Raw genomic sequence first — 13,494 nt, 5'->3', positions numbered from 1 at the left:
TTGCTAAATGTACCAAAGCAGGTTATGAAAAAAGGGATAAACTATCTATTTCATTCATGAAAATGTCAATTAATTTATAACTATTTTGAAATGCAATTCTTTCTCCTGTCTCCTGTCTTTTTTATGTCTAACTGTTCAAATAAACCTACCATTGAAATTATAGAATGATCGTTTCTTTGTTAGTAGGCAAAACCAGCAGGGTTTCAAATAATGATTTCCCCCACTGTGTGTAATGTATATTTTGAATGTACATTACATTTTGAAATAAAACACATGCAAATGCATGTTCAGGCCACCAGTTCACATAAGAGTAGAAAATTGGGCTCCCAAGGAGCAGATTTCATCACCACCCTGGTTCTCTGCAGTGTATCTGTGCCTGATATTGATACAAATGTGATTTATGAGAAGAATTTCCCTCTTCCCTCTTATTGTGCTGCAGACAGAGTTTTCTCTGAATATGCAGTTGGGTGAACTAATCAATAAGTCGAATAATCTCACCCTCAACCAAGAACAAAATGGAAATGGAGCTCAAGCCACAACCACATCCATAAAATACAAAGCTGCATTTTGAATACTGTTGCCATGGAAACTATTTACCAAAGCATAATGAGTCCGTGAAGGGTGTTCGTTAAGACAACATGCAAATTTCAATTCAAAACCCAACATGGCATCACATGAACAGCACCTTTTCAGTGCATCATTAAATGTTAGGAACGCTTGGCGGGGAAGATGGGAGCACACCAACGTGAACATGCCAATCATGAGGGAAAATGGCGGACGACAGAACAAGGATACAGGGCACGGATTATTATACTAATAATCACAGATCCACACAATCAAGTAACCAGGAGCACAAGAACACAAAACTTATGCAACTTTTGCTAACTGACATGCATTTGTTTGCGTGAAGAATTTTTGAGATTAATTCAGAATTCTGAATTACAGTCGTCTACAGAACATAAATCTGACAACTGACCGGATTCACACCTCCGTTCATCACACACCCACACCCAACCACCCGAGGACCTGCCCGGAGACCACTGCACACCATGTCCACCTGACACACCACACCTGTTCACGTCCTGATGAAATGTCCATTTTGACACGTATATAAGGACTCTGCATTGAGAACACAATGAAATAACACAGCTTGTCTTTTTAACACTCCGCATGACTTTGTGGCCAATCATCTTCTGCGGGGTGTGGTCCGCAGCAGCAACCTAAAGGAAGACCTGAGCAGAAACGGAAGCACGCAAGGCCAACCGACAGCAGTGAGAAAGCTCCCGACACCAAGTCACTCCATATCCAACAATATCCCTGTCCTTGCACGCTGCTGATAACTGCTTTCTGATTCGTTGCATCTCCTCTGTCAGAGATTGCATCAGGGTTCAGAGTGAAAGACCGTGCTGGATGCACATTCGGGTGAACACTAGTATAATGTTTAATAAATTTGTGTGGCTGAAAATGCTTGTGCTTCAGTCCTTAGTCCTCTTTGTGACAGTGTGACTGGGAGAATACAGTTCTCCTGCATCTTTATAGGGCTAGCTCCATGGTGTATAGTTGTATAGTTGCTGACCACTGACCCCATAAAAGACTCCTACAGCCTGACCATCCACAAAACACAGGCCTTCCTCACGCCTGTGTGCACAGCTGCAACCTGCATAGGCTCGGTTATATATTCTACATATACAATATATTGACAATATCTGTCTTAGGCACCACAACAATTATCTAAGGTGCAAGCAATTTTGTTAATATAACAAAGGCCCATCATCAAATCTTGATTTAACTGTTAACTGTTATAGATGTTCCTTATTGTTAGTAAACCATTACATTATGTGTGTAGAGAAAGAGATCTGGCACGTATATAGTGTGTTTATGTGCATAAATCTGTGTGTGTGTGTGTGTGTGTGTGTGTATTTGTGTGCTTCACCTGATGACATATCTCATGCACCACCACCATGGTCAGCTCCATTTGGTAGGAGGTGGAGGAGACGTCTGGATCCAGCAGAATCTTCTGTTCCACAAATACACTGAGGCCCCAGTTCTCCATGGCCGCATAGGGATGCTTCGGCACGGCCAAGAGATCTAGACACAAACACAGAATCAAATGAACACACAGGCGCACAGACATGTAATAGACATATTTGTCCCCGAAAAGTGTGACCATGACAGCATTGTGTAAGAATTTTTTTTTAATATATAAATGTTCATATATACTGTGAGCACAATCTATATGGTTTATAATCTAGTAATCTACACATACACACACACAGACCCACACATTCATATGGTAGACACGGGTTAATGTCACACAAGCACATCTTACATGACATCTCAAAAGACATTTGACTCAGACAGGAATAAAATGCCTTAAATTGAACACTCCAGACTCCTGACATATCTTCAGCACTGCAGGCCATTTTTGCAAAAGAGAATTTTTTTAAGACCAAATGAAAGTGGGAATTAAATTTTCCAGACAGCTGTGGGAACCGTACAGCAACCCTAACATGTGCTCTGCAGCAAATCTGGAAGTATATAAAAGACCTTTTTACGGTTTAATGTATTGGTTAACTCTGGAATACCTGTAGGACCCATCAGCCACACTTGATCATTACATCTATTTACTGCATTCATATGTGGTTACTGCATTAATGAAACGGTGGTGTAGAGAGTGTTTAAAAACCAGTGGAACTTTCAATATTATCATCACCGTGAGCTGGGCATGATTGCTGGTCCCAGGCCCCGCCCCTTCTGGATTAGCCACACCTGGACCCTGAGCGGGCCACACCAGTAGGTTGGTTTGTATATATGGTCTTGTGGTTTTTCTGATTTCCTGTGTTGTGCATGAATGGAATGTCCCCATAGTGCATGAGCAATTTCTTTCCCCATTCCTCACACCTTTTCCCAAGCAGATTCCTCCATTACAATAAACTTTTTGTTTCAGCACCCTCTGCCTGTGTCCTCCCTTTACCTTGGTGTCGTGACAATTAGATTTATGAGAGAGAGAGAGAGATATATCATAAATCTAATTTTTTTTTCTACAAATGGTTCCAACCCCACACACATCTTTTGCTCTTGCAGTGGAATTAATAAAAGTTCATTTTAATGTGTTTGACACACTTGTAGGCATTTCTATGACTCTTAATGTCCAAACATGCAAAGAAACTGAAGTCCTCTTTCTGAAGAGGAAAAACGATGAGTAACAAAGCACTGGCATGATGAGCAATTAACCAGTGGTTTCCTTAAATTAGCCTCACAGCTACAGCACAGCATCTTTAATCGGCCGTTCAGATGGTAATTTATGGCTGGATGGATAATAAAACTTTTATTATGGGTTCAAATGATTCTAAATCAGGCTCCAGATGTGTGTTCCAGGGAATGTAAATTCTGTCACAGCAGCCGAGTCAATGAAAGGTCAAGTACTTCATGTTTCACAGAATGTTCAGCAATACTAATAAGATTTTTAAAGGAAAAAGTCAGTTTCTCCTCTGATCCGGGCACTCTGGGCTGGGAGATCAAAGTGGAGTGAAATAACAGCAGAAGTGCCTGCCGAGGCAAAAGTATAAAAATCCTAAATGCAAGCTTTTTGTTTAAGCTCACACCTGCAGCGTGCCTTTTGTCTTCTGCTCATGGACCAGGAGTAGGAATTGAAGAGCTAGGGTGAGAAGGAGGAAGGGGAAAGACCAATAAAGAATTTTTAAGTTTCACCTAATTCATGCATCTAATTCATTCTGCAACGCCAATGTGTAATCGATGAGGTTTCAATCTCTTGAGGTTTGAAAGAATAGTCTTCTGAATTTCTGCTAATAAAATATGTCATGATCAGACCCCAGACAGTCCGTTTTAGACAATTCTATTTATTTAAAAAAAAAAACGTTTTAACTGATTCTAGAATTTCTATTTCTTATGGAAACTTCTGTAATCTTTATCTCCTTTTTGCAGCAGCATTGTGGAATGCATTCTCCTCAGCTTTCAACACTCTGCAACTCCACATCCTGGCTAATAAACTCTCCTCCAACTTTCATCTGGACAACCAGACAATCTTGTCTATTGGACTTTCTGATCACAAAGATTACTGGTTAACAACTCTCTCTCAGTTGTGACCTTCGACTGGGTCACCACAAGTCTGCTTGCTGTCTCCTCTGTCTCCACTGCTCTTCATATTATACACAGACGACTGCAGGGCCAGACAGCCCAACTGTCACCTAGTGAAGTACGCTGATGACACAGTCCTGCTGTCCCTGCTGTCAGGCTCCTCACACAACCATGGTCTGGTTCTGCAGGAGTTTCTGAACTGGTATGACGCCTCATGTCTGGAATTTAATGTCAGCAAAATCAAGGAGATGGTGGTGACCTTCACCAAAAAGCAGAGGGACCTGGCTGCAGCATTTACCACCTTCATCAGTTTGCATTCAGTTTGACCATTGGGCAGGGGATAAAAATTGAATACCTTGGTATAATGATCACATGCGCTCGCTTAAGAAGACCGCCCGGAAATTAGAACGTAAATGGCGTTGAAGTAAATAAATTTAGAAAAAGCCCAGCAGCTGAGTGCAACAACATTCATGAACTTTATAAATAGGGATTTAGACCTCATCATAGCACTGAGACAGCGCTGGTTAAAGTGATTAATGACCTGCTGTTGGCCTCTGATCAGGGCCGCATCTCACTGCTTGTCCCGTTTGACACTATTAATCAGGTTAGAGAATGTTGTTGGGATTAAGGGAATAGCCCTTGTATGGTTCAGATCATATCTGACGATCGGTATCAGTTTGTGGACACCAATGGTGATTCTTCTTCATATAGTAAAGTAGAGTTTGGTGTTCCACAAGGTTCTGTCCTTGGTCCATTACTATTTTCCTTATACATGTTACCTTTAGGTGACGTCATCCACAAACACGGTATTAGCTTTCCTTGCTAAGCTGACTACACAAAAATAAATAAATAAATGTGATTGTCACATGTGATACACAGCAGTACAGCACACAGTGCACACAGTGAACTTTGTCCTCTGCATTTAACCCATCACCCTGAGTGAGCAGTGGGCAGCCATTACAGGCACCCGGGGAGCAGTGTGTGGGGATGGTGCTTTGCTCAGTGTGACCTCAGTGGCACCTTGGCGGATCAGGATTCGAACCGGCAACCTTCTGATTACGTGGCCGCTTCCTTAATCTCTAGGTCACCACTGCCCCACGGGTGCGGGGTCACTACTGGTACCCAAAGTACAAAAGGCCACAGCTGGGAGCAGATACTTCTCATATAGAACTCCACAGTTGTGGCACAGCTTGCCGGTCAGTGTACGGGACTCAGACACAGTCTCAGTGTTTCAATCTAAACTGAAAACACATCTGTTTTCTCTGGTCTTCTGTTAAAGTCCCAGACACAGTGTCAATTATTAAGTCCACTTTATCACACAGTCACCCTGTTAAACACAGACATCATTATATTCATCTAGGGACAGCCTAACTAACCAGAGGGTCACCACAGCCACCACCACCGTAACAACTAAAGCTTCAGGGATTTTCAAATGGACCAGTAGCATCATAATAGACACGTAATGTACACCATGACACTGGACAACATTTTGGACTTCTCCACCTCTACAACTGGAGGCTTTTTTCTCTTATTGGACAATCACAAACCCTGCACTAACCCCATTTACAGGGTCACTCTGGAAGGGGGTCCCTCTCTGTGTCACTCCTTTCCAAGGTTTCTTCCTTTCTTTTTTCTCTCTTTTTTCCTTGTGTGCAGAAGGGTCAGGTGAGGGGGTGTCAACTGTAGGGCCCATTGAGACATACTGTATGTGATTTTGGGGTATATAAGAAATAAATGTTGTTGTTGAAAGCCAGAAGTAAGGCTCAGCTGCCGCCAGAGCACCTCCAGAGCCCAGCTATAAATTAGGGACCCCCATCTAAAAGGAGGTCTTTTGAGGGCATGTGGTGCCGTACCACCTCACGCAGCACTATTTACATGGTCTGTCAAGCTGTAGGGAGCTGCGGCATTGTCACAAAATTGGCCGCGTTGGTGAAGCAGTCCATCAGAAACAGCATGACCGACATTCCTTAGGACACCAGCAAGCCTGAGATGAAGCCCATCATGGGCAGTGAGTATCTCTCATGTGGGCAGCACAGATGGGACAAGGGGGCATGTAATTACAGACATTGTTCGAGAGTGTCTGCCACAAAAATGAATGATGGAGAAGCTAGTGTGCAGCGGTACCATGCATGTTCAGCCAGGGCCATGTCGTGACCCAATTGTTGCAACCGTGAGGCGAAGGTGCAAAGTTTGGATTGGATTGTTGGATTGTTTATTGATCAGCTTAATTGATGTCTAGAGTGAATTGAGAAAGTGCATCAAGCGTGAGGTTATTGGGTTCAGGGCGATTCAGGGCGATTGGACAGGGTGAATGGGGTAAAGAACAGATCCTAAACTGACGTTCCTTGCAAAGTAAGTTCTTATGGTCAAGTCAGACCTAAGATGACTGTTGTACAACCTCCAGCCAGTACTACTACTCTTCCAGAGTGATGGACTGGTGTAAGGTCAACAATCTAAACCTGAATATGGACAATATGAAGGAGATGATTATTGACAGAATAGAACATCAGTGGATCTTGTGTGGAGATCATCAATAACACAAAGTTCATCGGTCTTCATCTAGAGCAGAACCTCTCCTGGAATCTCAACACCAGCTCAACAGCCAAGAAAGCCCAGCAGCATCTCTCCTTCCTGTAGAGGCTGAGGAAAGCCCATCTCCCACCATCCATCCTCACCACCTTCTATAGAGGGACCATTGAGGGCATTCTAAACAGCTGCATCACTGTCTGGTTTGGGAACTGCGCCATATCAGACCACAAGACCCTACAGTGGATAGTAAGGACAGCTGAGAAGATTGTCGGAGTCTCTCTTCCCTTTATAAGGGACATTTACCACATACGCCGCACCAGGAAAGCCACCAGCATTGTGAAGGACTCTACACACCCCTAACATGCACTCTTCACCCTCCTACCATCTGGAAAAAGATTCCGAAGCATTGGGTCCTCACAGTCTGCAGTAGCTTCTTTCCACAGGCCATCAGACACCTGAACTCTCAGGGACTTTCCACTTTGGACTGACACACACACACACGCACACACACACACACACACACACACACACACACACACACACACACACACACACACTACCTCTGTTATATTGAGTAATATTATCTATCTGTGATGTTATGTATAAATGCACCATTCCATTTTGTAGAGCAATATTATTACTATTTTACTATTTTACTTTGCACATTTATTATTCATTTCAGTAGTTTAGCGCTGTCTGTCTCAATTGTCGTTTACAGGTTTTTTGCTCTCCTGTGTCCCCTGTTTACCCTTTATGTTACCCAGCTTGTCTTTGTCGCACACGTGAACTTTATGTCACTTTATGTAACTTTGTTCAATTGTTCCAAATTTTACATGTAGCATCTTGTTCCGGAGAAACATTATGAACTGTCTAGCATGTATATAGCTGAAATGAAAATAAAGTCAACTTAAATTTCAACTGCCTCACCTAAACATGGGAGCTCAGAAAGCCTGAAATGGCCTACAAGTTACATCCTTGTGATACTGTGCAGCGCAAGCTTTAGCAAATCCCTGGAAGAGCAAAGGGAAAAGATTGAAGAAAGAAAGTTGGGAACAAATCCAAAAATGGCTCATGGCATTCTGTCCAACTGTCCATACATGACCAAAAGGAGAATGAAGATGTAGGTGATAGTGCTTCCATCAAATCGTCCAAGAAACAAACAGTAAAAATTATAAAGAGTCCTTCTATGACGCGCTAAAAGTGGACTGTGTCGACATGCACAGGCGACTAGCAACAGCACAACTACCTTGAAGGATCTCATCATTAGGATGGTAGTAGCCTAGTGTGTACCAGAACCTATGAACCAGAAGACCCAGGTTCAAACTCCACTTACTAGCATTGTGTCACTGAGCAAGACACTTAACCCTGAGTGTCTCCAGTGGGGGACTTTCCCTGTAAATACTGATTGTAAGTCGCTGTGGATAAATCCTGTAAATGTAAATGTCATCAGGCAGGTGGTTTTGCAAAAGCATTTCAGAAGTCTGATTGTTTGGTTTGTGGTTCAACCCTAGTCTGCCTCGCCATTCACAATGCCTGGCTTTTTCTCAAGCATAAACCTTTACCAAGTCATGGTCCTACAGATGATTAAATCAACTGTACTTTCTTCCCAAGATGTTTAATTCACATGCTAATGCAGTTTCTCTCTCTCATAAAAATCAGAGGTTTGAAAACGTTGATCTATTGGGTGATATTTTTAATGATGATGCTGATGAAATAGTGATCTAAAAGATTTGTGGATTTATTCAGTTTTTTGTCCATATTGTAATGGCATGGGAACACGGTTCATGTCCAAGAACATCACAACTGAACTCCCTGCCTACACCAAGGTGGAGTAGCAGGAGCTCCTGATTCAGATGATGTGTCAAGAAGCAAGCCAAGTATTACAATGGGCACCGCCAAAGAGTCGTCTTTGCTATGATGGACCAGGTGTGGGTCTGTGCACATCCACAGTCTCGTATGGGGATCTCGTTCATGGCCAAACTTGCACCACAGTGGAAAGGACCAGCACACATCACACAGGTACTGAGTGATATTAATTATAAGGTCAGATTCCCTGAGCAACAGGACCTGGTTACCGTTCATGTGGCCAACCTGAAGCCATTTTTCAGTTTGGTTACACCTTCTTCTGAGGAGGGTGGCTTGTAACGGCATGAGTGGAATACTGTTAATTTACTCTGCACTTAAAATGTAACTCGTCAGCATCTACACAGCACTCGGGGGCGATTAGACAGGGTCGATCAGGAACACGGAAGCGTGGACAGAAGTGAGGCACTGTTGCCGAAGCAAAACCCCTGAACCAGAGTGACACCTCTAGTGGGGACAGCTAGGATCTGTCCTGGAGGAGCCCACTGATGGACACCATTTTTGTTTTTTCTGGACATTGTTTTGTTCCATTTCCAATGGATTATTTTTTTGTTGGAGCTTTTCGACTGCTTTGGACACTATGGGTTTTGGGGGTGTGTGTCAGGGTGCTGGTGTTGTGTAAATATGTAAATACAAAGGATTCTTCAAAGGACCTCTAATCTAGTGACTTTTTTCTGTTTTCTTAGTTCTGTCCATGTCACTGTGGTTTTTGTAGATGCTGCTGCTTCTCACAAATCGGAAAATCTACTTTAAATATGTTAAGCTAAACCAAGCTGTCCAATCATTATTCAATCATGCCATATCTAGTAAAATGATGCTACATTTTTTCACAGATGTTCAGGCTATAGGTGATTATTTTTGTATAATTATAAATATATATATTGTTTCATTTTACATATACATGTAGTATACAGGATTCCTACTTTTATTTAGCATTTATTCATCTTTTAGCCCCTGTTTCAGACTTTCTGTTTCTCTATTCTCTGTCCCTTATTTTTCTCTGAAATACAACGTGTCCACTAGACATGCTGGTTCCAACCATTTGGCCTTCAGATCCACACAGTAGATAGGAAGGTATAAGACCATGGTGTGTGTGTGTGTGTGTGTGTGTGTGTGTGTGTGTGTGTGAAGCTTAGTGAGGAGTATGAGAGAGACACTGATCGGCCAATCGTAACATCTTGTAAGAACAACTTTAATCCTCTCAATAAATGAAGAATCACCCAGCCTTTGACTCTCTTCAGCTGAACCTCTGATCTCATCAACAGAATCTAACACATTGTACCTGTCAGATTGTGTGCTGAATGCTAATGAATTATTTTTTTTATTAATTAATGAATGTATTTTTTGCAAGTCATATCATCTTAATATTAAACAGTGTGAACACATCAGGCAATTTCCTTATTTAGTGCAGGACTTCATCACATATAGTTCTTGGACCTGTATGAGTGCAGAACTATGGTGCATTGGAGATCTAGCATTATCAAGTAGTTGTGCGAATTAACATGGAATTAAAAGGGGACAATCTTTATAAGTCATATTAGTTGTCAGAAATGCAAAATATCTGAGAAATATCAGCTCTGTGTCTACCAGTGTATCTGTGTCTGTTTCCAAGTCTGCTCGGTGCTGTCTGCTCTCTGGGGGTGTACAGCCCGCTCTGCTTTTCTCCCTCCTGTGGATTGTCTGCACATGTCCCACATGTAACAGCTTTTCCTCCGCTCTACTGGTATATGTGCTCTGTGTGGGATGGAATCATCCCATTTATTTCGTTTGTTTGGTTTGCAAATGATGGCCGGTTCAACATCCCTAGAGGCACTGACATACAACTTTCATTTTCTCCATTCTAAAGCTCTAGGTCATTTAGAAATGTCCTAGTTTTTGATTGGAATCAACAGTTTGGCGTGATAAAAAGTGATGAAAGAGGTCAAACCCTATCCAGACATTGTTCATGTTGTAGCTGGAAATAATGCCTCTCTCTACATGTCTGCATATATTTTATTAATTTTCAGTTCTAAAGGAATGCAGAAGTTTACTTTCACTTTCACTCAACAGTTTCAGTGACCATTAAAAACCATTTTCAATGACATTAGTACAGCTGAGAACAGTTTTATTGCTCAAAGGAGCAATAAAACATTTGTACAATTTCTATTGCATAAGCAGATGTGGGTTTAAATACATTATTAATTCAAACTGCGTCAATTGTTATTTATTTTTCTTTTTGTAATTTTTTCATCCAAATCCTTTTCATGTTTTTGCTTTTTCTTCTTTTTTCATTGAAAAAACAAGGAAATATTAAACAAAAACGTGCAGTAATACGTGCAGCATGCTCCTGCGTTCTTCCCTGAAGTCCATGATTCCGCCACAGCAACAGAACCCTCACGACGTAGCATGTTTGAATGTTCTGTCACCAGCTAAGATGGACATGTTCTGCAGAGTAAAAGGAACACTGGAGAACAGAAACGTGGTCTCCACGTCCAATTCATTTGCAGAACCTCACGCAAGCACTGTGCAGTCAAGAGAACTGGTTACAAACAAGATTTACAATGAAAGTGCAGACATTAAAATAGGTACGAAGTTGTCACTGTGCAGATGGGAGCAACATGTGACCCAGCCGGGATCAGAGCACTTTAAAAAGTAAAAAATGATAATAGACTGGAGAGGGGTCTGCAACTTGTGATGTCCCCTGGAGCCCATGCAGGCAGTGGGGCAGAAGAAAACCCACTACACTCGCCTGGAGGACAAGGCACAGCAGATGGCCTGACCACGTGATCGCTGAATTCAAGGTCCCAACGTTCTTCTACTCGTCCCCACGCTTCAGAACCATCAGGCAGTTGGGAAAATAGTGGTCATTTCTGCTGTCACCAGAGTGGCTGCCAATTGTTGCCAGCGTCAGTGGTCAAGTTCTGATTATCACAAGGAACCAAACACAAGGTGCTTCCTCTTTCTTGACCTCTCCATGCTTTGACCAGTATTTGGGCCTGGGAGCATTTCATTATTATTATTATTATCACTAGTGTTTTATGATTAAAATGAATGGTAATGAATGAATGTGTTATGAAATTGTGTTCTTTTTCTGTTGATTCATATCTTCGGTTTCAATCCAACATTTAACTTGACAGTGATGCTAGCTTGTTTTTTTTAGGTAGCTTTTTTGTTCTTCTGCCTCTGGATTGGGCTCAACAAAATGAACTAAACTCATTTCACCACCAGGTCATACGAATCTCATTCTTATTAAGGCACAGTAGGACAGCCAGCATACAGACAGAGGCCCATCATGCACCATGGGTACTAAGCTGCTTCATGTACTGAAGAGACGGGGACATGCAGCAACTCTTTAGTGAACGGCCAATAAAAGAGGCAAGTGGTCAAGCCAGGCCAGAACTACAAATCAGACTGCATTAGATATTAATGAAGACAAGCCTCCAGTAGAGCCAAACACTTAAACAATGTTATTTCAGAACAAATACACGCTCTGAATGCCAGGGAATGTGCCAGAAATTTCAACATCAGCCACTGGAAAATGGAAGCTCTCCAACCTTTTGTGTCTGGAAAAGTATTTTTCTGATAAATGAGCATCCTACCATGTATTCAATGGATATTCAATTCAAAATTTTATTTTGTACTGAAGTATGCAAGAAATGGTCTTATTTCGCAGTATGCAGGATTGCATGTTATTCATCTAAAATACATACAGCATGAACATAATATCTCATCTTAACCTGAGATTCAACCACATTATAAAAATCAGAGGGCTGCTCCACTTTCTGGGACATCACAGTACTATGTACTATGATTTAATAATCCTCATTATTTTTTATTAATGGCTCAGTCAATCATCGAGGTCAAAAGCAGAACGTATGAAGTGTTCTTTGAACGGTAGGCTGGATAGTCATTTTTCTATAACATTAATGAAACGAGCAAAGTGACGGCTCACCTCCACCATTTGTAACTGGGCAGTTTATGAGGATTAAATCTAAATAACAGATCTTCACAGCCATAATTCGCACAAACAGAGAGAATAAGCTTTGATTATGTGTGTGGTTACTGTAGAGGGGATTTCTGTCCGAGTACAGATCTCACTTTCACTCTCCAACGGCAACTCCACAGCAGGGCAGGTGATCTATTCTGGGCTCCATCGGAGCTGCCGCTTCCCAGCGTCCATTCCATTAGCACTCAGCACGCCGCACACCTCCATGCCAGACTCTGAAACTCCAGGGCTCAACGCATCACACTGAGCTTCCATTTGCAGGCGTTTACTTAACCAGCCTGACAAACTCATCCTGGAAAGGCCTCTGGGTGGTGGACGATACCTTCAGCTGAAGGTGACAAAACCTGAGAAAACCAGAGATGAGGCCATATAAGGACTAATGGCAAAATCCATATTGTGCGTAGCACAGCTATGCACCATATAGCACAGGTCAAGGGTTCTAGGTCAGGTCTTCCTAATGTAGCTTCTAAAAAAAATAACATGTTCAGATTGGCAGAACCACAACATCAACATCTCCTGCGGTTTATTTGGCCTGCAGAGAATCAACTCAATGACGTCCTGAACCGTCTTCATGTAATTGGTTTCAACCACACACAGACCCACAGCATGCTGGAACCTCCACCAAATGTGACAGTAGGTAGGAGGCTTTTTCTTGGAATGTGGTGTCCTTTGTCCACCATGCATAGCGCTTTCTGTTTTGACCAAGTAACTAAATTTGTGTGTCATCAGTCCAAAGCACTTTGTTCCAAAATCAACTTTAGAATTCAGCAAGTGACTCTGCGGCATGTGTGCAGTAAGGTCTTTTTTCTCATCACCCTGCCATACAGATGTTTCTGTAATGAATTGCAGGACGATGTACAGATATACCAGCTGCAGCAACATCTTCTCTGAGGTCTTTGGAGGTGATCTGTAACCATTCTCACGATCCCTCCAGACCTGGGTTTAACTGCAACTGGGACTGTGGCTCCATTTCCTGATTACATTCATTACAGTTTAAACCCCTGAGAGCGGTTTGTATC

The 13,494-nt window shown here is 42.1% G+C and overlaps 1 protein-coding gene across 1 annotated transcript in view; it reads right to left on the bottom strand.

The window, feature by feature from the left end:
- LOC114765133 (thyrotropin-releasing hormone-degrading ectoenzyme-like) overlaps window positions 1–13,494 on the bottom strand; it is a 71,331-nt gene that overhangs the window by 38,944 nt on the left and 18,893 nt on the right. Inside the window, exon 4 of the mRNA XM_028955217.1 lies at window positions 1,934–2,088. Within this exon, the coding sequence (XP_028811050.1) occupies window positions 1,934–2,088 (155 nt within the window). The remainder of the gene's footprint in view (window positions 1–1,933; window positions 2,089–13,494) is intronic.

The sequence above is a fragment of the Denticeps clupeoides genome, chromosome 15, assembly GCF_900700375.1.
Source record: "Denticeps clupeoides chromosome 15, fDenClu1.1, whole genome shotgun sequence".
Taxonomy (NCBI): domain Eukaryota; kingdom Metazoa; phylum Chordata; class Actinopteri; order Clupeiformes; family Denticipitidae; genus Denticeps; species Denticeps clupeoides.
This window is presented reverse-complemented; position numbering and strand designations above follow the sequence as displayed.